General features: G+C 45.1%; 1 protein-coding gene across 1 annotated transcript; it reads right to left on the reverse strand.

Annotated features, from left to right (window-relative positions):
- Window positions 1-3568: 3568 nt before the first annotated feature.
- Fbxo40 (F-box protein 40) lies at window positions 3569-21888 on the reverse strand. The gene is made up of 5 exons (XM_051150548.1): window positions 21838-21888; window positions 21595-21758; window positions 11167-11241; window positions 6575-8591; window positions 3569-4121 (listed from the first exon to the last, which is right to left on the reverse strand). Exons 1-5 carry the CDS (start codon window positions 21886-21888, stop codon window positions 3909-3911), a joined length of 2520 nt encoding a protein of 839 aa, XP_051006505.1. The 3' UTR covers window positions 3569-3908.
- Window positions 21889-23952: the final 2064 nt, after the last annotated feature.

Genomic DNA, 23952 nt, shown 5'->3' on the forward strand with positions numbered 1-23952 from the left:
GTCATACTCCATCACTGAGGGAAGCCAGGGCAGGAACTCAGAGCAGGAACCTAGAGGCAGGAACTGAAGCAGAGGCCAGGGAGGAGAGTTGCTTACTAGCTTGCTCTCTGTGGCTTGTTCAGCATCCTTTCTTATACCATCCAGAACTGCCTGCCTAGGGATGGTGTGGCCCTCAGTGGCTGGTGGCCTCCATGCATCAACCATCAATTAAGAAAAATGCCCTATACTTGCATATGGGGGGAAGCTTATGTTGGCATTTTCTCAACTAAGATTTTTCTTTCTTTCCATATGTCTAGGTTTGTGTCACATTGACAAAACCAACCAGCACACTTGTGAGTATCAGCACTGTGGATTAACAGGGTCAGGTGGCCTCCAGATTAGGGTAGTATAGCCTCTGCTGGCTTTAGCAGTTGCGTGAGGTTAGCGTCCTACCTGGGAAAACAAACAACCAGACTTTTTCCACACTTGATGATCTATATGTGTGTATGTGTGTCTGCATGCATGAATGTGCAGGCACACCTGTGTGTTCAGGTGTACATATGTTGGCTAGAGGGCCAGTTAGCTGTCATTCCTCAGGAATATAATCTACCTCTTCTCAAACAGGATTTCTCTTTGATCTGGAGCTCACCGATTAGGCTTTGCTGGCCAGAAAGCCCCAGGACGCTCTTGTCTCTGCTTTTTCAGGACCAAGATTATCCCCAACTGCATTTTACGTGGGTTCTGGAGGTCAACATCAGCTCCTCATGCCTGGTAGGAAAGCACTGAGCCATCGCCCCCACGTCCTGACACATGGAAATTCTTGAAGAAGAAGCGCAGATTAGGTGGTTGGAAGTAGGAAAAGAAGGTTGCTCAAGAGAAAAGACTAAAACCAAAGGAGAGCAAATTCAGGTGTGGTCAGGGTATCTAGGGCCTCAGCAAGGCCCAGGCTTCCTGTTACCAGCACAGCTGGTACACATATCCAGGAAAGGGTAGATGAACAAAGTTCATGAGGCTTCTGGATGGCCCAGTGCTGGAACAGACAGGAAGAGGCGCAGACATCCAGGTAGCCATGATGCGTAAAATGTGGCTCCCCACACACAATGCAGGGATGAGGGAGGCAACGTGGACTCAACCAGCTCCAGCAAAGACAGTTGGGAGATTCTGGAGTGCAATCCAAATGACAGTCATTGGTTGACAAGACATAGAAGTCAAAGCTCTTAGCAGGATGGACATTGGTTTCAGCTCCCAGAAATGGAAAGGCGTTGTGAGGGAAGTGCCATAGTTCATGGCTGAGATCACAGTAGGCCCAGAGCCTCTTAGAGGTGGCCCCGGCCTTTCTAGAGCTCTACACAGTCTGGACTTGCCATTGGCCTTCCCTCAAGATAAACACTGCTGGGTTTCAGTGATGATTTTTTTATGCCAGTGAATCACAAGTCTGTCTCCAGGCTTAATTCACAAGCCTTAGCCCTTAGTCTCCCACTGTGCAAAGCAGCTTTTATTTCCTGTTAGAAGGACATTGGGATTACTGGTCTACAGAGATAAGTCACCGTAGATACAGAAAACTGTGTTCTCCATTTCAGTCTGATTTGTCATGACACATATGTTAGAGTTGTACAGTGTTGTCGTTGTCTCTTTAAACCTATCTCTAATTCTCACCTTGCTTCCCATCTGACCTTTTCTTGTAAGACAAGCTTCCTTCTCAAGTCCCTAATGCTGCTGAGGCCACAGGTCATCTGGGGCTCAGGTCTACAGCCTTCCGCCTCCACATTCAGCTGTTTCCCACATGTAGGTTGCCTTTCTTGAGGGTGATATCCACCAAGGGGCTCCGCTCATGCGAGTCCTCCTGTTCAAGTTCTATGCTTGCAATACGTCCCTCGTTGCCCTCCTCAGCTGCTGCTTAAACCGAAGCCTCATGGAGCTGTCTTGCTTCTGTCATGGGCACCCGCTGCTCATGCTCCCTTTTGCAGCCTCAGTTCCTCAGGCCAATCATTCATCAAACCTGATGTCTCTGAAATGGTTTCTTTTGCTACGTCTGCCCTCTTCACACAGTCAGTTTATTTCTAGGGATCAAGGAATGCCTGGGTTGTCTTGATTTTCTTCAGCAAAGATAACACATTCCCTTACAAAAATGTTTGAAGATGTTAACCATCTAGATACTGCCCCGAGGTAGGAATTGGGGGAGGGAAGCGTGGCTGGAAGTATCCACACCCCAGTGAAGTATTGGGGTCCTGACTGCTCTCCATGGCCAGCTTGCCTCCAGCAGTACAGCTTATGATGGCAGAGCCCTGTGCCCTTCTTGTGTGTCTGCAGTTCCTGCCTCATGTATCTTGAGTCTTGGGTTTGTTCCCATGGTCTGAACATCTCTCTTTCTCTAATAAACCCTGAGAGGCTTGGAGAACCTCATTCCACCATGTGCGAAGAAGCAGATTCCAAACGCACAGAGCTGGTGCCTGGAGAACTTGCTTCCCTTTTGCCCAGGTCACTGTGTAGCTGTTTCCAGTTACTTACCTTCCCTGGACAACATCTTAGAGAACCATCTAGATACAGTTTTAGGAAATGGTGGCTCACAAAAAAAGTGGTAAAGTACAAAGCCAACTGTAAAGATTAGGAATAAATAATAGCATCATGTTAGCAATAGCACGGGAACCGTATAGAAGAGTGAGCATTCCTTCAGTGAGGACTTCCTCACTCTTTGCAGAAGCATCAGCTTCTTCATCTATGTCAGCTTCTTAATCAGCTCCATCTTCATCTGCACCAGCTTCTTCATCTGTATCAGCTTCTTCATCTGCATCAGCTTCTTCATGTGCACCAGCTTCTTCATCTACATCAGCTTCTTCATGTGCACCAGCTTCTTCATCTGTACCAACTTCTTCATCTGCATCAGTTTTTTCATCTGCATGAGCTCTGAACCATACATGGTCAGAGAGATGGATGCCCAGACAACAAGCTCACAGCTTGGCAATACTCGTTCATTATTTGAATTCTTGGCTGGCTGGTTCCCTATGGTGGCCGCCTTCCCTTTTCTCTGTTTTTCTTTAGCTTGAGAACTTCTAGGACCGCTGGAAAATGGTACGTACCAATTGAGGGAAGGGGAACTTAACCTCAGATAAGTTACTTTCCTGGTTTCAGGTTTCGCTAAAGAGCACAGGGAGGATATATTTACATTGTGACCCAAGGACGCAAAGCCATCTTGGGTGCATCAGCTTCACTTGGTTCTCAATTTAGCATCGTCACATGTTTAAAACGTACTTAGTAAACAAGCAAGAGTTGCGTTGAATTATGGCCACCTGGTGGCTATGTGAGATCAGATTGGTCACACTACAAAGTGAGCACACCCTAACTTACCATTGCCAGTAGGACAGTGGCTCCCAGCCAGGAGCTACTCTGCTCCGGGAGACCTTTCCTTCATTTTAAAGACTTTCTTTCTTTGTGTTGCCAAAACTCTTTTTCTTTGGCCTACGGTGTCCTTGAAACTGCTGTGCCTACCCAGTGTGGTCCGTTCTGTTGGGTTACACTGGAACCATCTGGGCTTTGATGCAGTAGAGTGACTAAAAAGCCCTCAAGTGTCAAGTGTCAAGACAGACCAGTTGGGTCCCCTCCACTTAAAGACACCCTGCGAGATTACAGCACCTCAACCCTGTCCCCCTATTGCCTGCTCCAAGAACTTGAAGGTGGTTTATAAACTGAACAGCTCAATGTAGAATTAGCAGTCTATGTTTTACAGAATTTCTTTAAGGGAAAAAAAAAAAAGCGTGGCTACAAGCCATAGCTCAGAAAGCTAGTATCCTAGTGTAGTTGCTAAGGCCTAAAGGACTTCACTTTCTTTAGACCAAGTGAAGCAGATACGCAGGTTTCAGAGTGGCGTCCTCAACCCATACTGTCCTACTTTCACGAGCTCTGAGAAGCCAGGAGCCGCGGTGTGCAAATCTTTAGGTATGTCTGCCCCGTGGTCGGGCCCTAAACGTGGACACTAAGCTCTCCCGGGCCTGCGTTTGGGGCTGGCACATGCTGGTCAAACGAATCGGCTCAGTCTTGTGCTCCACAATGTTGAAAGGACAGGCTTTCAGGTGTTCAGACATGGAGGTTACTTCGTTAAACTCCCAGCTCTTGATTCTGGAGAAGAGGCTGCTGAACTGCCAGATCTACCGGGAAAGAAAAGTTCAAAGGTGGACATGCGCAGTGAGCACTGAGTGGTTAGAGGCTGAGTCTGGACCATGTGTGAGCCGGCTCTGTGCCTCTGTTGCTCAGCTTCCCGAATGCCCCGTGACTGCTGGGATATTCGCGATTTCCTACATCTAATGCCTAGAACCTTGCTGATTAATATTCTTCCCAGACAGTTTAGTAGTTGTTTGTGACGTCTGATACCAAACAATTGACACATGCCTTCCCCAGCACCCCTATGAGCAACAGAAATTAGTTCTAGACACGCAGTTCAAATCGTGTGGGGCTCTGCTCTGGATCTTTTGAGTGAGACATCAAAAGCCAATTCTCCTTTCTTTCTGTCCTTGGACTAGGAGGAAGCTGGGGTCCAATGAACCCTGCAGCTGCCAGGGACACTGAGAAAGAACTGCCTTAGAATGTATCCAAGAGAGAGGACTTGGGATTGTTTTGGGGGGGGGGACGTATCTAGTATTGCAGAAATGAGAAGAGGAACATGGGTCACTTTTGGGCTGCTAGATTAAGCCTTACCTGAAGCTGTTGCCTTTGGACTTGGACTTTTTTATTATATAGGTTAATACATTTCTTTTTATCATTTATGCCCCCTTTAAACTTAAAATTAAAATATCCTAACAAAAAGGGGCTTATTAAAATTAAGACCCCCAAAGAAGATTTTGGTGAATATGGCATTCAGTCTAACATTGACTCTTTTTTCCATTTGGGTAGCAAAATCACAAGTTTTGAGGTTCTGGGGTTGGACACACAACTGCCCTTTCGGCCTGACTGCTCCACCGTCCCATTTGATCATTGTTCCTCGGCAAGAAAAGTGTTCTGAACATCTTACCCATCTTAATTAAAAAGCCACTTTCACATGAGCGTCCTTTGGCCTCATGTAAACTCGTTCTCCCTTTCTGCAAGGACGTTAGCCAAGTGACGTCCAAAAGTGGCCAGAAATATTTGAATTTGGGGAAAATATGAACTAAAAAATTTTTAATTTGTAAATTAAATCATTGACATCTGATTGCGCCGAGAAAGATAAGTGCTGGTCTTAGACATACTCCTAGAGGCAGTTTATTGTTCTCACTAATATTTATCACTAATGTGGTTGGCAACAGCTAGTCTGTAACTCATGAATGCAGGCATTGATACATAAGAGAATCTTATAATTATTTTTTCTTAAGTAATAATTAAGGGAAAATGTACAGGATTCTTTGGACTAATCAATAAAAATAGATACAAATTCTAATTCCTCCATACCAATTTGAGAACATCCATGTATTAGGGACAAACACAACGGTGGCATTAGTGGCCTAAATAGACATCATGTATTCAGGGTTCATATTACCAACACATTTGTTATGAGAAAAGATATCGCAAACACCTTGACTATAGTGAATTAGAAGTCTAACAGACTTCACTGTGATTCGGTGAAGATGACTCAACTGAGAGAAGATCATGGTTAACAGAAGGAAAAGATTATTATTTGATTTATGTACTACAGTGTTTTATGTTTTTTGTTTGGTTTTTTGAGACAAGATTTCTCTGTGTAGCCTCGGCTGTCCTGGACTCCTTTTATAGACCAGGCTGGCCTCAAACTCACAGAGATCCGCCTGCCTCTGCCTCCCTGAGTGCTGGGATTACAGACATGCATCACCGCACTTGGCTTACTACAGTGTTTTATATTAAATAAACAATTTGGCTATGGGAAATCAATAGACAAAATTCATATTCAATTTTAAAATAAAATCTGTGTCTAAAAGTCTGTTGGCATGAGACAGAGATGAATTTGTTTATTACACAGTTGGAGTCTAAGCAAGGAGTATGTTTGGTGTTTTTTTGTTTTCTGGAGGGAGGGTTGGGTGGTGGTGGTGGTACAGGGAGGGGATGACTTACCAATCTGGAGATAATGTTCAGAGCTAATTGCCTATCATTGCATGGAAAGAGGGAAGCTGTTTGTAGACCTGGAACAAGTAGCTGTGTGGAACAAGTCACCTGCTATAGCCACTTTCAGTAGAGGGACACAGCCACATCATGGTGTCTTGGAGGGGAGGGGTGGACATGCTGAAGAGAGTGGACCCTTCAGCACCCCTCCCCCGTTCTCTGGAAACATTCACACTGGAGCCTAGTGAGAAGTTGTTGGGCAGGGGAGACAGCTGGAGCAAGCTGCAGAGACAGACCAGGGTGAGGAAGATGGAGAATAGAGCCAGGATGGAAGGAGCGAGCAAATGAAAGACAATCAAGGCATATGAGCCAGCATTGGCATCTATACTGTCGAACATGTGTTTATATATTACCTTTCCTGCTAGACTGAGCTCCTTGAGATAAGTCTTATTTTCAGCATCCTTCCCAATGCCTGGCACAGCACTTGTCCTCGAGAGAGAGCTCTTAATAAGTATTGAATGAATGAATGAATGAATGAACAAAAATGTTTACTTGCCTGACTGTGGACTTTCCAGGAGGTGCCTCCATGAGAATACCTCTTCTTCTTCCACTGCAAGAGGACCATCCCTCTCTCTTGCAACAAAGTGGCACAGATGTTCCTCATCAGTACTGACACCTGCGACAGCTGGGACAGGCTGATGCTATCCAGAAAACCAGCAATGTATTGCAAAACCTCCAGGGGCAGGCTGGTTAGAGAATTCAGGTTTTTCCCACCGTGGCCTGAGAGATGGCTTCTCTTCCATCCCTCACTGAGCTCCGGGGCAACCTCTGGCTTGATGGCAAAGGTCTTCAACTCCTGACTATAGATCACTTTTGCTTTTTGTCCAGGGGGGCGGAAGTGGTTTTGAACAAATGTACATCCTAAGTAGGCCAGCGGGCATCGATGCTGGAACCAGCCATTGAGACAGGACTGAATGTCTGTGTGCACATTCTTGAAGTGCAGGGGAAATTCATCTCGCCTGAAGAATTTGTTGCAGGTGAAAGTAAAAGCTGAGCTACTTTTATTGTGTCTCCTGGTCACACACTCACTGTGGAGCTCCACGTGCAGGCCCCCGGGTTGGGTAGAGCCTAGGAGGTCGGCCAACACGGTCTCTGAGGAAAACTGCTCTGGCTCAAAGTTGTATGTTTGGGTAGCAAGGTCCATAAACAGTCCATCGATGCTCCTGGATTCAGAGATGACGTGGCCTTTGAGTTCCCTTTCCAAAGCACACTGGAGAGTGGTTTTGATGAGATCCGATTTGGGCAGGTCCTCCACAGAGATGCCCAAATCGGAAGTGTCCACAGCTTTGTGTTCACTTGGTCTGCACCTCAGCATGGCATCTCCGAGGCGAGCTCGCTTCCCGCAGTAGCTCACGGGAATTTTGAAGGTGTAAACCGTCTTCACTTCTTGAGCCTCGAGATTGCCGTAAACGAAGTCTCTCTCCTTGGGGGTACAAGCAGGCATTTGCCCGAAGTGGATGAGCATCCTCCCATTGTGTACCAGATACATGTTATAGTCTTTGGCATCCACGGCTGTTTTTAGTCTTTCCAGAACACCGTCTTGCCAGGGGGCAAGCCCTGTCATCTCTATGACAGCAGGAAGATCCTGGGGCTTCTGACTTTCCTGTGGTCCTCTCCCTTCCGCAGAGCTCTCTGTGTCACCTGTGCTACCATCACCGGAGCACTGCTCTTTCCGAGCTACATTCCCGCTCTTGTCTTCGCTCTTCCCCAAGGAACCTGTTAAAACAGAGGCCGCGTGCTCCTTGCTGAACATACTTTCCCATTTGCCAAACTTGTCCAGGTCCATCCCTTCTTTGGTTTTCGCCAATGCATCTCGTTCCTCCTGACTGAGCTCCATCGTTTGCCCATTGGTTGCTGGCCAACAACCATGTTCTGGTACTGACCTGAGATCCGCTCCTCCCACAGCGCCCCCAGTCTCCTCCCAATTGGCGTCACCGTTCATGGCTGGCTCCTCCTCCGTGGCATCTCTGGTTTCTGGGAAAAGCTCTACCATTTTCAAGGATCTGAAGAGAACCTTCTGGTCCTGGAGGGCCAGGGCTGTGTCCAAACACTCTTCGCTGGGGGGCTCTTTCATGATGTTTTCATGAAGGATTGTTTCAGAGTCCACGTTTGGCCAGCGGTTCCATTCCATGGAGCAGCAGACCACACTGGCTGGACACACCTGCAGGTGCTTGGCCAGCTTATGGCGCGCCATGGAGAGCGGGCAGCCATACTCGGAGTTAAGGCACGGAACCTGCTCCAGAGGGCAGAGGAGCGCATGCTCAGCCTCCTTGCACATGTGAAAGGTAGCACCACAGAGCAGGTGGCAGCTTATCACCAGGCAGGAGACGCTGGGCTCTACTGGAACACAGCAGTGGCGGTTGATACATCCTTCACAGTGCCTGTGCTGCGCAGGTGGAGGCCTGCGTGCTCGGCCCTGGGTACAGTGGTGACAGAGGCAGAGAAGACAGGTGAGTGAGGCGAGGGGAGCAGAACGCACGCCTGCAGTGGGTTCTAATGTACTTACCTTCTGTCTTTATAACACTGCTGTAGCAACCTCAATGCAGAGATAACTGGGAACATAGAAACTTGGAATAGTCTTTTTAGTAGCTTATGCTATATAAGTAGTGTGTATGTTTAAAACAGAACCCACAGATCTGACTATAATAGACTATACATGACAACTGTTATTTTCAAACTATGCATGATGGGTGATTTGTAACACATGGATTTACCATTGATGTAATGAAACATCATATCCAAACGCAAGTTGGGAGAGGAAAGGGTTTATTTCAACTTACACGTCTACATCACTCTTTGCCATCAAAGGAAGTCAGGACAGGAACTCAAACAGGACAGGAACCTGGAGGCAGGAGCTGATACAGAGGCCATGGAAGGAGGGGTGCTCCTTACTGGCTTGCTACCCATGGCTTGCTCAGCCTAGTGTCTTATAAAAACCTAGGACCACCAGCCCAGGGATGGCACCACCCACAATTAAGAAAATGCCTTACAGCTGGATCTTATGGAGGCATTTTCTCAATAGAGGCTTTCTCAGGTAAGCCTAGCTCAGTGGTTCTCAACCTTCCTAACACTGCAACCTGTTATAGCCCCTTGCGTTGTGGTGACCCCCAACCATAAAAGTGTTTCATCGCTACTTCATAACTGTAATTTTGCCATTGTTGTGAGCTGTCATGTAAATATCTAATATGCATAGCAGCTGATACGCTACCACTGTGAAAGGGCTGTGTGCCTCCAAAGGGGTTGTGGCCCACAGGCTGAGAACCACTTCTCTAGCTTGTGTCTGGTTAACATCAGACCAGCCAGCACAACTCTCAATATGATTTTGTACTTTGCTTTTTATACAGGAGACTAGATTTTTTTTTTAAAAAAATTTTTTTTCTTAACACTTCTTAATCCTATTGGATTCCAATTTACCTATATTTCTCACTGTATATCACTTTTTGTGATATAATCTCTGCTAAAGGTATAAAAATAGGACATGAAAAGTAGAAAGGATGGATGTAGGAGAAGATGGGGGATGAGTGAATAGGATCATGATATGTTGTATAAAATTCTTTAAGAATTAATAAAAAGGGGGCTAGAGAGGTGGCTCAGAGGTTAAGAGCACTGGCTGCTCTTCCAAAGGTCCTGGGTTCAATTCCCAGCAACCACGTGGTGGCTCACAACCATCTATAGTGAGATCTGGTGCCCTCTTCTGGTGTGCAGGTATGCATGCAAACAAAACACTATATACTTCATAAATAAATAAATCTTTTTTAAAAATTAATAAAAATATTGCTTAAAAATTTCTGCCTAATGTCATGAAAATATACATTTATATAGCTTCTGGAGTCTTTTAAAAAGATTTTATTTATTATTTATACAGTATTCTGTCTGTGTGTGAGTTAGCACACTAGCAGAGGGCACCAGATCTCATTATAGATGGTTGTGAGCCACCATGTGGTTGCCGGGAGTTGGAAGAGCAGCCAGTGCTCTTAACCTCTGAGCTATCTCTCCAACCTGATTCTAGAGTCTTTATTTTTTTTTCTTTTCTTTTTTTATTTCCCACTTTGAGCTACAATGTGTTGAGATTATATTTTTTTGTATGTAACTTAGTTCAACAGCAAAATAACATTTATTCTTTGCAAACTTTCTTCATAAGAGTGGTGTATGTAGCACTCCTGACTATGAATGTGCTGTCTCTCATCTGGCCGACTCCCCTGGGGGGCACTCTGGGAAGACAAGGGCAAGCCTGGCTTTGTTCACACTTTCCTGCCTTGCATCTAGCATGGGTCATAAGCCACTGTAGGTGTTCAGTAATACTTCCTAAATGAAGGAACCGCCGGCCACTTAGATTATTGTTGGCATTTTTTTTTATATTTTATTTTTGCTTTAAAATTTTTATTGACATTGCGTAATAATTCAGCATATATATTACAGTGGTTAATGACTACATCAGAATAATTAACATTTCTATCTTTTCATTTATTGTGTCTGTATGTTTAGAAATTTATTTTCAATTTTTCACTAAAAATCTTTGCTCGCAAATGTTTCTCGTCTTTCACCGTGGTGTCTGTTCCGGGATAACAAATGTCATTAACCCATGCAGTCACATCTATAGCCATTTGCTTGGGCTCAGGGATAAATAGAGTTAGGCCTGGACCTCTACACAGTGCAGCTCCAACAAAATCCTGATACTTACCATGTCTTCCCAACTTCCGGCTTCTTAACTCTAGGGGAAATATGAAAATATGAATTGTCAGTAAAGGAAAGTGTTTAGTTATTTACATGACCAAGGGGCCAACGACACTTCACATAATCTTTCGTTTAATTCTGCTCACCACCTTGGAGAGTTGCCCCCATTGGACAGCCAAGAAAATGGAGACTTGAAAAGCCAAGTAATTTATCCAAGGTCACTCCTCTGCTGAGTATGGAGTTGGGTTTCCATGTCAGGCCATGCTGGCCCAGGCTGTTTGCCTTGGCTCACTGTCTACCTTCAGTTAGCCATTCAGCCCCAACCTCCTCTGCCTCCCCATGGGGCTTCATATCTACTGAGGAGCCAGCTTGATGCCCAGCTGGACCTGGGCATACCTATCCTGTGCCACTCACCTAGTGTCTTCTTCCGGAACAGAAGCTGTCCTGCCTTTGAGTTGATTGACGTTACCCAGCTCCGCTTGCTGGGTTCTATGAAAGAATGGTTTTCCACAAAAGGTGGGAGACAGATTTCAGTGAGTGTAGTTCAGTGGGGTGGCTAGGAGGCCGACTGCGTAGATCTCTCCCCTAGCTCATTGGCCAGTAGCTATGAGGCTTTGGGGCATGTGTCTTAGCATCTTTTAAATCCATTTCCCCTCTATGAAGGAGAAAGATGGCAGTACCTACCCTATAGTACTATTGAGAGGGATAAATGATGCATAAAAAATTTTAGGACAGTGTTTGTGTAACCTACACATTTGCTCTTATAAAAATAAGTATTATTTATTTCATCATAGTACAAAATATAATTTATATTATATACCTCAGAATATTATATACCTCAGAATAATATATAAAATCCTCAGAATTTTAAGTGTTTCCAAATAATCAATTTAAAAATTTTTATAATTTATTTATCTTTATTTTATGTGCATTGGTGTTTCATCTCCGTGTATGTCTGTGTGAGGGTGTGAGTTGGAGTTACAAACAGTTGGCTGCCATGTTGGTGCTGGAAATTGAACCTGAGTCCTCTGGAAGAACAGTAAGTGCTCTTAACTGCTGAGCCATCTCTCCAGCCCCACTAATTCAATTTTAAATAACAAGGCTCTATTTGGGCAAAGCCAAAGCATCCAGACTAGATGAGGCATGCAGGCTGAGTTTGTAACAACTAGCCTAGAGAGTCAGCTAGGCAGCTCATTTGGGCAGTGCTGGGAAGTTCATGCTCCAAAGTCAGAAGGTGCAGAATTTGGGACTCGAGACATGGCTCAGTGGTTAAGAGCACTGTCTGCTCTTCCAGAGGTCCTGAGTTCAATTCTCAGCAACCACATGGTGGCTCACTACCATCTATCATGAGATCTGGTGCCCATTTCTGGTGTGTAGGCACACATACAGGCAGAGCACTGTATACATAATAAATAAGTCTTTAAAAAAAAAGAAGGTACAGAATTTTACATTTTTTATTTGTTTAGAATTTGGCAATTTGTTGTGAATAATGTCTCTCAAAATATTTTTTCAAATATATTCAAAAGGTGATTTAACATATACAACAGGCAACTCACTACACGCCAGTACAACAATTGTTAGCATCTTGCTATTTCTGTGCCTCCTCCTCTGGAACGGTCAGTGCCACCAGATGTGATAATGAGATGATAATGACACTTCAGCAGGGACCATTTCCTCTGGAATTCATGGCACCATCATGTCATCCGAGAAAACTAAAACAACTTCCTAACATCATGGATATACACAGAAGACAGGGTCTCACTATGTAACCCTGGCCCTCGCGGTCCTGGAACTCTCTATGTAGATCAGGCTGGCCTGAAAAATCACAGAAATCACAAGTCTCTGCCTCCTGAGTGCTGAGATTAAAAGCATGCACCACCAGGCCTAGCTTGATAGCTTGAAATAAAATTCTTTCAGTACCAGGGTATTGAAGCTAATGAAATCTTATCTTTGGTTTGCAATAACCCCTCACATCTTCAAGGAAGTTTTACTCTGGCTCTCTCTTCATGTATTTGCTCATCTGTCTGCCCATTCCACAAGCATTTGTCAACTGTACTCTATGTGCCAGTAATGCCATGAGTCACACAGGCTGCTTTCAAAGTGAGTCTTAGACACTTGTGGACCTGTGAGTCTGCGCTGTTCTATATGGTAGCCAGCCACATGTGGCTGTTTCAGTCTAACCCAAAGAAAATAAAACAAGTAATTCCTTCTTCATGCTGCATTTCAAGTGTTCAGTAGCCAACATCTGCAAGTGGCTACTCTGTTGGATGACACAGAAGGGAACATTTCCATTTTCACGGAGACTTCTCTTGCACTGTGCTGCTATAGAATCTGGCTGCAACCCTTGTTTATGTATGGGATACATACTGGAATTATATCCTCAATATATGTCCTGGGTTTTGTTTGTTTGTTTTGTCAGCTTGACACAAGCTATAGTTATCTGGGCAGAGGCACTGTAATGGAGAATATGCCACCATCAAATTGCCTATACAGAAGACTACAGGGCATTTTCTTGGTTGACGACATAGGTAGGAGGGTCCAGCTCATTATGGATGGTGTCACCTCTGGCAGCTAGTCTTGGGTTGTGTAAGAAAGCAGGCTGAGCAAGCCATGACGAGCAAGCCAGTAAGCAGCACCCCTCCATGGTTTCTGTTTCAGTTCTTGCCTCCAGTTTCCTGTCTTGAGTTCCTGTCCTGAGGTCTCTTTATAATGGACTACAAACTATAAGCTTAAACAAACCCTTTCCTCCACAGGTTGCATTTAGCCATGCTGTTCATCACAGCACTAGAAACCCAACTAAGACAACATATTCCACTCTGATTATCCTACATCTTCGTTATGGACCCCATCAGGCGCACCAGGTAATCATGGAGCATCCCAGAGTGTTCTGTTATCCTGCCATCCTGAACCAGGAAACAAGTAAAAAGCTGTACCTCAGAGCATCTTATAGGCTTGGGGCCCAGGAGCAGAAAAACAGGATATGAGCGCCAGGGAGAAGCTGGAAAGTCAGAAGGCTGGAAGGGTTAGGCTGTAATATGGGCTCCATTTTATGTCCACCAAAGTTTCTAACGTTGCAATCCCACCACCGATGTGATCCTATTTGGAGGTGGAATCTTTGGGAAGTGATTGGGTCTTTAGAGCAGATCCTTCATGAAAGGGGTAGGAGAGAGAGGACCCCCATCACTTCTATTATATCAACACATTAAAAACAAGACAGCTGCGAGCCAGCCTGCAGACCCTCAAAAAACTGCAAATCTGCCATAGTCCCGACCTTGGACTTCCAAGCGAGAAATAAGTTGCTGTATTGCTGTTTATAAGTTACCTTGCCTCTGGTGTTCTGTTATAGTAACCAAAATAAAATATGATAGATGGAGAACATGCCCTTTTTATGGTTGTTTAATGTGTAGGGTGACTTTGCCATATTTGAGATCATTTCTCGGGGGAGGTCCATGGTGGACTTGGTGTGGAAATACTTAAATATTTGACTCAGGAATCTGGAACTATTTGGTACACAACAAGGAGACGTGTTTATATTGTGGTTAGAGAGCTAACTGGGATGGAGTTATAGCATCTGGATACTGTGGCAAATATGATGTAGTTCTACAGGTGAGACTAAAGACAGTAGAGAGAGAAAGATGAAGCAGATGGGAGACATTACATAGGACAGAATCTGGTTAGTTTCTGACTGGAGACAAGGACATGAGTTAACATTGATGCCAAAGTTTTATGCCAAGAGAAAGAGAGATTGGCTACAGTTCTTGAGAAAAATGGAAGATTATGAGGGGACTGTTTGAGGAGCCAAGATGAGTCCAACAGGCTTGATATAAATAGTTCAAGGTGGGGCTGGAGAGATGGCTCAGTGGGTTGAGAGCACTGTTGGCTCTTCCAGAGGTCCTGAGTTCAATTCCCAGCAACTACATGGTGGCTCACAACCATCTATAATGAGATCTGGTGCCCTCTTCTGGCCTGCAGGCATACATGTGGGCAGAATACTGTATGTAATAAATAAATAAATCTTTTAAAAAATTGTTCAAGGTGATGGCAGTCTTGCAATGAGGAAGAGGAACTTGGATGCAAAGTTGAGGTTGTGGAGAACATCCAAGTGAGAGAGAAAGCTCTAAGTAGGAAATGAGAATGCAGAAAGATATCTGAGACATGAAGTATTAATTCCAAGCCATGTGTGACCACTTTGGGGACATTAGGAAGAAGGGCAGCCAGAGGAGAGACCAGAAGGCTAAGCAAATTGGGACTATGTTGTCACAGATATAAAGGAAAAAGTGAGTAATGCCACCTACATCACCTCAAAGAAGGATGATAGTCATGGCTCCATGGCTTGTGAGCAATCCCCAAGCAGCACTTGTGGCATTTCAGCCATGGGATACTTGCCCATTTGATAGAAGTGGAGAGACACGTACTTGCATGCTGACAGGATTGTGGCCTGTCAGAAGGGATGATGTTATCTGCTTCTCATTCAGAGAAGCGGCTAACCAAAAAAGATGGAGTGTGGAAGATGCTGGATCCCTTCTGACTTTCAGGGAGAAAAGATCACAAAGGCTGTGATGGCATGAAGAAAAACTACCAACACCAGGAATGTCCAGCTTCATGTTGGTAGTGTCCTTAGTCACAATGCTGAGCTCAACTTCTGGGGGCTAGTTTAGTGAGCTCAACTTCTGGGGGCTGGTTTAGTGAGCTCAACTTCTGGGGGCTGGTTTAGTGGACTCCCAGCATGAGGACTCTGCTCACCATCAGGGACATGCTTGGCTACAGGCACTGTGATATGCTCTGAGCCCAAGCTTCCCCTTAAGTGGTTCTTAGGGATCATCAGTGAAGGCGGGACTATACTATAGCTCTGTTGGTTCTCCATCCCTGTGAGGTTATTTGGAAATGTCTCTTTAAGAGAAAGCAGAGCATGCTGTCAACAAAGATGCTCCCCTCCTCCTTTTTAGATGTTGCTATTTAAAGATCTCATTGCAAACTCTAAAGTGACACCAGCTGAGTGACCTTGAGATAGGTCTAGTGTTGAGAAAAGATCACCCCCAAAGAAGTCTGGCAGTAAAAGAAAGGAAAAGGACAGACATAACCCAAGGACATTAAAAAAAAAATCACATCTCAACCTTTCATTATATACTGGGGAAAATTCTTTTCATTGACATGAGGGGTAACCCAGAACTTTTGATAGTCTAAAGTATCATCTGGGACTCTCCTGGTTTAGTATTGAAAGTCACATGTTTCAGGAAACCGCAAGGTCCAGGAAGATTTGCATCAATGATTAATTAAGAAAATTTCCTACAGCCATATGTTATGGAGGCATTTCCCTGGTGACTCTGGGTTGTATAAAAATGTCATAAAACTAGCCAGCACCAGAAGGAAAGTTTTGGTGTTTCTATAACATCTTATTTAGTCTTCACAAACAACCATGTGAGGTGGCTGTTGCCATCTTCCATTTACAGGCAAGGACACTGAGGCATGAAGAGATCTACATTTCAGGCTTCAAACCCAACACTCTCATATTTCTCAGAGATGTGCATGGTCCGTCTCCATCATCTGCGGAGGACACAAAGCCATGGCTGGAGTGGGGGCAGTGCAATGTTCACGTGTGTAACCCTTCTGGAGTGGAAAGGAGCTAGATGATTCTTATCAGGAAACACCTCTGTCTCCATGGAGATATTTTGCATGCCTTTCAGTCAGGTCCTACTATGTGTTCTCTTTGAGTAGAACAAACAAGAGAAAGCTCTACATCTGGTGGCATTGTGTTTCAGAAAATAAAAATGTGAGAAAGTTTCAGGGTTACAATGCTATCTTACCATATTGGTTCTGATACTTGAAGTGAAACGCCAACTATATTAAATATACATATTGCAGAAACTCTTCATGGTGGGATGGTTGATAAAGAGACCTACCTGAGTCAGAGTATGACTTCCAGGTGTCCCTGGCCTCTTCGCTTTCTGTGCCCTTGTGTTCACCCTTAAACTCTCTATTCCCACCCTAGCCACTTAAACTCAGTCAAGCATGTGCCCAATGTGCTTTCATCGAAATATGAAATTTCTCATCTCCAAAAGAGGCAATAATCAACATGGCTTTGACTTTATTAGCTTAACAGTATACATGCTCTCAGTTTTATTGGATGTATAGATATAGTCTGAAGTTGGTGGCTACGGGTGTGTGTTTAAAAAGTGAGTATCTCTATGAAGAAACTGAGTGTTTAGAACCTGGAAGGAGCCATGTATGGTGGCACATACCTTTAATCCCAGAATTTGGGAGGCAGAGGCAGGTGTCTGTGAGTTTGAGGCCAGCCTGGTCTACATGGTGAGTTCTAGGACAGCGAGAGCTTACAGAGAGAGACCCTGTCTACAATAGATAGATGGGTAGATAGAATAGAATAGACTAGGATAGATAGAGAGAGAGATAGAGAGATAGAGAGAGAGAGAGAGAGATAGAGAGAGAGAGAGAGAGAGAGAGAGAGAGAGAGAGAGAGAGAGGAGAGAGAGAGAGAGAGAGAGAGAGAGAGAGAGAGAGAGAGAGAGAGAGAGAGAGAGAGAGAGAGAGAACCTGGCAAGTTTGGGACAGCAGATTAACTAAATGCTGGTGGTGGCACTCTGCAGACCATGTAGAAAGTGGTAAAGTTGCTACGCCAAGGCAAGGCAGGTAGAGCAGCGGCTCCTAAGGCTTTTAAAGAGAGGTTTCCACAGCAGGAGCAATTTTATCTGAAAACTGGTTAAAAGTCTAGTTTGTTTTCTGATCCCAGATCTACAGAATCGTATCCACTGAGTCTCACCAACTTTATGGAAGTTCAGATTTACTTATCAGTGGATTACAGAAAGCTTGTTACAGTGCTTAAAAGATGATAGAGGTGCACTGCCAGACAGGTGGAAATAAGCAGAAAGGCTTTTATGTTTCTCCTTGAGACAGCCTTGCTACGTAGCCTAGGCTGGCCTGGGAGGTGGAGGATCTTCATGAAAGACCTAGAAGGGCACTGGGTGACTCTGACTTTGCTCATACCTATATTTAGCAGCACTGCCAGAGGCGAGGCTCTGCGGTCCTCTCATCTGCTCTAGTATCTCAGCTTTGTAATCAGGTTCGCTTCCCTCTACTGCATCCCACAATCCACTCTACCCAGAAGAAAAAGATAACTTGTAACAACTTACACAATGACGCCATCACTCCCTGCTGAGTGCCTCCAGCCATCTCCAAGACAAGGAAGAAACTGTGAAGTCATCCCCGTGGCAGACAGACCCCTGCATGAACTCTCTGTCTGTCCTTTCCATCACCTGTGGCTCTGTGCCCTTATCCTACCATGGGTGGGTCCCACCCTTGCTCTTTCTACTGGCACGGCGCTCCCCTCATCCCCACTTGCATCACTTCCAGTTAATATGTTACCTCTGCAGAGAAGCTTCTGTGACAACTCGAGTATGCAACAAGCTGATTAGTGCTCCCTCCAATTACTTAAAATTTTTTTTTAAATTTATTAAATGTTATTACTCACGTTACAGCCTGATTGTCATCCCCTCACTTGTATCTTCCTGGTCCCCCTCCCTGCCTCCCTCTTCCACCCTATTCCACTCCCCTAGGCCTGTGACAGAAGGGGACCTCTTCCCCCACAATATGATCACAGCCTATCAGCTCTCATCCAGGAAGCCTGCTTCCCCTTCCTCTGAGTGCCACCAGGCCTCCTCACCAAGGGGAAGTGGTCAAGTACCCTCCAATTACTTAAGTACTTGTCTGATGTCCCAAAGGCTAATCTATTCATCCATCAAATGGGGCTTAGCATGTGACCGAATCCCCTGAGGCAAAATAAGAAAAGTATAACATAAAATCATTCCATTAAAAAAAAAAATCCTTCTTGTATGCGAAGGATAGTTCGGGACCACCTCCCTAGCTCATCTTTTAATTTGCAGTTTCTCCTTACATGTCTTACAGACCATGAGTGGCTTAATAATCTTTAAACCCTATCTTTAAAAATCTTACCTAACTTTTTAAAGAATAGGAATTCTCATCCTCTCTCCAACAAGTCACCTCAAATATTCTTAAGTGCTGTCGGACTGCAAATCGTACTTCAGGCCTCCGATGTACTGTGCCTGGGGACTCCTGTTGTCACCAGAAGGTCTGGGACTTCCTAAGAAGGCACAGAGATAACTCAGGAAACCTCTTTCTTTCCTAGACTGAAGTTTATAACTTTTAGTGAGTATCCATGTAGCCCTGTTCATTAAGAAAATGCTTATCATCCCTAACAAGATAGGAGATGTAAATCAAAACAACTTTGAGATATCACCTAACCCGAGACACCGGCAAAGACCAACAAAATAACTGACAATGAATGGTGGGGAGGGCGTAGGGAAAGGAGCACCCCGTTCATTGTCGGTGGGACTGCAGCCACTCTGAAAACCAATATGGAGACCCCTCAAAAAGCTTGTAAATCAGTCATATGATCCAGCTATACTGCACCTTGGCATATGTTCGAGGAACTCATATCCTGCTCCAAAACACTGGATAACTTTTATTCATTGCTACCGTATTTACAGTAGCTAAGAATTGGAAACAACCTAAATAGCCTGCAACTGACAAAATGGACAATGCAAGTGTGGTGCTTTTACACTGTGGACTACTATGTAGCTCGAGAGAAAAACAAAATTATGAACCTTGCAGGTAAACAGATGGAACTAAAAAAGGTCATATTGAGTGAGGTAACTCAGACCCAGAAGGACAGAAAGCTCATGTTCTCGCTCTTGCTCCCTCTCCTCTGAGGTTCCTAGCTCCAAATCTTCAGATGTGAGTAAGTGCAGAAAGCAAGAAAGTGAAAGGAGGTCGTGCTGGGGTGAAGAGTGGGCCGGCAGTAGAGATGGGAATAGCACACACATGTGATCTGAAGGGAGGAATGTGAAAAATGGCACGGGGGAGGGGGTAAAGTAACAATAGGGGTGTGTAAGAAAGTTAAAAGGAGCCACATTATTAAGGGTTTACTTAGAAATACCTATAATGCATGTAATCTGTGGTGTGTGTGTGTGTGTGTGTGTGTGTGTGTGTGTGTGTGTGTGTAGTTTAAGTGAAAAATTCCCATCCACGTTAACAATACTGCTCTCAAGAGCCATAGACTATCTAAAACCTAACAAACAAAAAAACCTGAGCCCAGGCATAAGAAGACCTCTTTTGAATTGTTGGTCAGGATTGTCCGAGAGACTCCCAAAACATTATAGGCTATTGCTGATGACATCGTGCATTTCAGACACAAGTCCCAAAGGACTCAAGCTGGGTCTGACCCAAAAGCTTCCTCCCTAGGAGGAGGCATGGCCTTGTTGGAGGAGGTGTGTCACTGGGCTTTGAGATTTCAAAAGCCCATGCCAGACCCATTCTCTGGCAACTTGTGGCACTCTCAGTCACTGCTCCAGTGCCATGCCTACCTGCTTGCCACCATGCTTCCTGCCATGATGGCCCTGGACTAACCTTCTGAAAGCATATGCAAGCCCCTAATTAAATGCTGTCTTTGAAAAGATGCCTTGGCCATGGTGTCTCCTTCCACCAACAAACCATTGATAGAACAGAATGTAGGACAGGTGGAGACCATCACACACAACCACACACAATCACAACTAGTTAAAATGCAGAGTTGGGGAGCCCAGTCCCAAATAGTACACCTATACCCCAACTTCTGTGCCCAAGGCTGGGGGGTTTTTGTGGAAGAGGGAGTGGAAAGATTAAGAGGAATAGGAAGTGTGCTGTAGGGTTGTGTCTTCTAGAAAGTTGAGAGAAGTTGCACCCATAAGGTCTCACCAACGTGGCTGCTTAACCAAGACCTGGAGAAGGAGAAAGGCAACAGACATGCTAATGGGGAAGGGCAGAAAGCTAGGAAGCCTTAACCCTAGACAAAGAACTACAAGCAACTAAACAATACTGTGAGTAAGAGAGACAGTCTTCCCAAGAGAAGGGCACACTGGTTGGTTGTGCAATACCAATAGTCAGCCCTGAAAGCGCGTGCGCGCGCACACACACACACACACACACACACACACACACACGTAACATTATTACATGGACCGAGAAGGTTGTATTTTTATATTTGGGAGTACACACACACACACACACACACACACAAACACACGAGATAGAGAGATAGAGGGGACAGAGGAGGGGGGAGGGAGGGTAGGAGGGTAGGGGAGGGGGAGAAGGAGAAGGAGAGAGACCACAAAAATTAAACAAGATGCCATGGATTTGAATGAAAACACGGAATGTGTATGTGGGAGGCTTGGAAGGAGGAAAGGAAAGGGGAAAATGATGTCATTGTATTACACTCTCTGAACTACTTAAGAAAATAGAAAACTTTTCTTTGCCACTAGGAATGGTGAGAGAAGTTTAGATGAGCATCCTGGAGCAGGTGTCACCACTGGCAGGTACACCCAGGCAGTGGAAGGACCTCTGGAGGGCACAGATATCTCAAGGAATGTACTAGAAAAGGAGCTGGTGAGTAAGGGTCCCTAACATAGGACCTTCAGATATATAAGAATACAAATACATAAAGAATAAAATATTAGGAATAAGTGTTGGGAACATAGATAGGGATTAATGGTGATTTACAAAGTGGTGGGTGTAGGTTCTCCTCAATTGCTGTTTGTGGAATAGGACTGAATCATACTACACTAAAAATCTTAAACTAAGGGACATTAAAAAAAAAAAAAGCCAGAGGACAATTCAAAGCAAATATGGTGAGAAACTGTAGTGAGGTTGGATGTGTGTCACTTCCAGGCCTTTTATTAAAGAAAGCGAGGAGGCAGGAGGAGAAAGCCTTTCAGCTTAGGTACATGAAGCCTGCACTGAGTGGGAGTCATTAACTGGGTCTGCCTTAGAACGTACCCCTCAGTTCTGCCAGAATCACCCCAGGCCTTGGTCTTGGATGCCTGCAGCTGTATAACCGAGATCTCTGGACCAGGCAGAAAGCCAGAAACCCGCCTCTTCCGGGCCTTCTCCGACAGCCCGACCCTTTGCAGGGATGGGGTAGGGGGTGGGGAGTCTCTGTCCTAGAGTTCAGTGGACCAGAGGAAGGCCTTAGATTTGCCCCCACAGTCTCCGGGGCAATGTCGGCGGTCCAGGCTTTACCTCTCTGATTTTCAGAGGAGAAGCTAGCGCTCTGAGGTGCAGCAGGACCATGTCTGACTGAGCTCTGACGCTCTCCGCTTCTCCTCACATGCTCTGCTTTCACTGCTCCCAGATGGTCTGTTAAGTCTGTGGAAATTCCAGCACCACACAGCCACTATCTGAGTGGAGGTGGCCAAGGACATGTTAAAGCTTCCATGGTGTCAGGGGGACAGAGCCTGGGAGGTTGGAGAAGGTGGTGGCTGAGCGTCATTGTCCAACAACAGGTTTAGCAGGTGTGTATTTAAATCAATCAAGAGGGAATGGGATTTACACATGATTTTAACACATTTTACTCTGATTTTAAAGTTAGTGACAAGTGAGTTTGATGTCAGGGAGGGATTTTTAGGTAAATGCCCCTTTCAGCACTCATCATATGGTGTGTGACTATTCTGACTCCTCATGTGGCCAGCCCTCACAATAATGGTTGGTTTCTGTTCAGCTTCACTGAAAGTGGCAAGGCTAAAGGGTAAAGAGCAAAGGGCAAAGGGCAAAGATATTCTTTAACTCCTAACCTAACCCTCTCAGCAGCCGGTTAGTCTTTTAATCAGTCGTTGATCACTGACTTCCCTGCTGTGGAGATATTGGACTGTAGAGAAGGGACATGTGTAAAGTTTAACCGTTCCATCCAGCTCTCTGCCCTCGAGATTTTAACTCACCCAGGCGTCTGCGAACAAATCCCATGTACGGTTGTCAGGCTTCTGTGCTATGATTCCAGCAACCTCACCATACCCTAAAATGCAATGAGCTTCCCCCAGATCCTGCCAGCTCTGCAATCTGCGGGCCTTCCGCCTGTAGAAGTCACTCTACCTTTGCAGCTTTTCACTTATTAGCATTTACTCCACCCAGTCGGTACTTATATGCTGTTATAACTCTCTGTGGTGCTGGCTCATAGAGTACTTAACTGGGTGTGGGGAACCTATTACGGTCTCCCAGACAACTTCTAAGCTAACATACCCGAGTCTCCTGAGGATGGCAGCCCAGCATACATTTCTGGCTCAGAGCCATGGAAACCCTGGCAACATGAAATGCCATTAAACAAGGCCACAGGGAAACGGATTGTGACTAAGCAATAGGTACCATACTAACTTGGACTCTGGTACAGACTTGGGGTTACTCTTGTGCATTGGAGGTTACAGAGGGTGACGAGGAGCCAGAAGTAAGGGCATCCGAGTAGGCGCTTTGGTTATCCTTTGCCTCAGCATTGGTGGCTTGAACCCAAACACCTCAGATCCTTTTCTGATCAGGCTACTTCCCAGGGTGACCTTAGCTGAACTCTGAACCAGAGAAATATAAGAGAATAAACAGGGTCCTTTGCTGTTGCTCATTTTTTTTTTTTATGCACACACAGTATATGGCAGCGATTCTTAACCCGTGGGTCATGACCCCTTTTGGGTTGCATATTAGATATCCTGCAGGCATATCAGATATTTACATTATAATATATAGTGGTATCAAAATTACAGTTACAAAGTAGCAATGAAATAATTTTATGGCTGAGGTCACCACAACATGAGGCACCGAATTAAAGGTTCCCAACATTAGGAAAGTTGAGAATACAACTATTCCAGGAGCTGGAAGTAATCTATCTGCCTTCCTAGCTTTTAAGACCATGAGCGTCTTTCATCACCTCACTTCTGCTGCTTTGGGTGCCCGCACCTCACAGGTCTGTCCCAGTTTCGAGTTTGGGTGTGTTGGGTCTGTGTATGGTTCTCAGCTTGTAGAATGCTTTCACTTTGATGGATGCATTTTGGATTCAAGGAAAGAGCTGCGTGTAGGCAGGTTTGTTAGGCAGAAAAACGAGTTTCAAATCGCAGGCAGAGTGTGAACAGTGAGCAGCCAGTGGGGTGAAGTACAGCTGTGGCACGTTAGCCCGAGGTGTGGCACAGTAGATGGAATTTAAGCCTCGGGACGATGACTTGCAATTAGAGCAGCAAAGGAGAGCACATTGCCGCATTTGGACTCTAGTCTAGGTCTCCACTTCTTTCCTCACTACCTACTGCTCTCCCCTGTCGCCACTGTGTGACCGAGACAACACCGAACTGCCCTAGTTGACTGTAGAAGAAAGACCCTAGGCAG

This window comes from Acomys russatus, chromosome 8 (assembly GCF_903995435.1).
Source record: "Acomys russatus chromosome 8, mAcoRus1.1, whole genome shotgun sequence".
Lineage (NCBI taxonomy): Eukaryota > Metazoa > Chordata > Mammalia > Rodentia > Muridae > Acomys > Acomys russatus.

What these genes read in the sequence shown, in the direction of transcription:
- Fbxo40 (XM_051150548.1), bottom strand. Translation starts at nt 21,888, where the DNA reads ATGGTCCTGCTGCACCTCAGAGCGCTAGCTTCTCCTCTGAAAATCAGA. An exon ending in GATTCTGGCAGAACTGAGGG is followed by an intron (nt 11,242 to 21,594) that starts GTACGTTCTAAG and finishes ATTCTTTCATAG; the next exon opens with AACCCAGCAAGCGGAGCTGG. An exon ending in GTTCCGGAAGAAGACACTAG is followed by an intron (nt 8,592 to 11,166) that starts GTGAGTGGCACA and finishes AGTGTTATAAAG; the next exon opens with ACAGAAGGTAAGTACATTAG.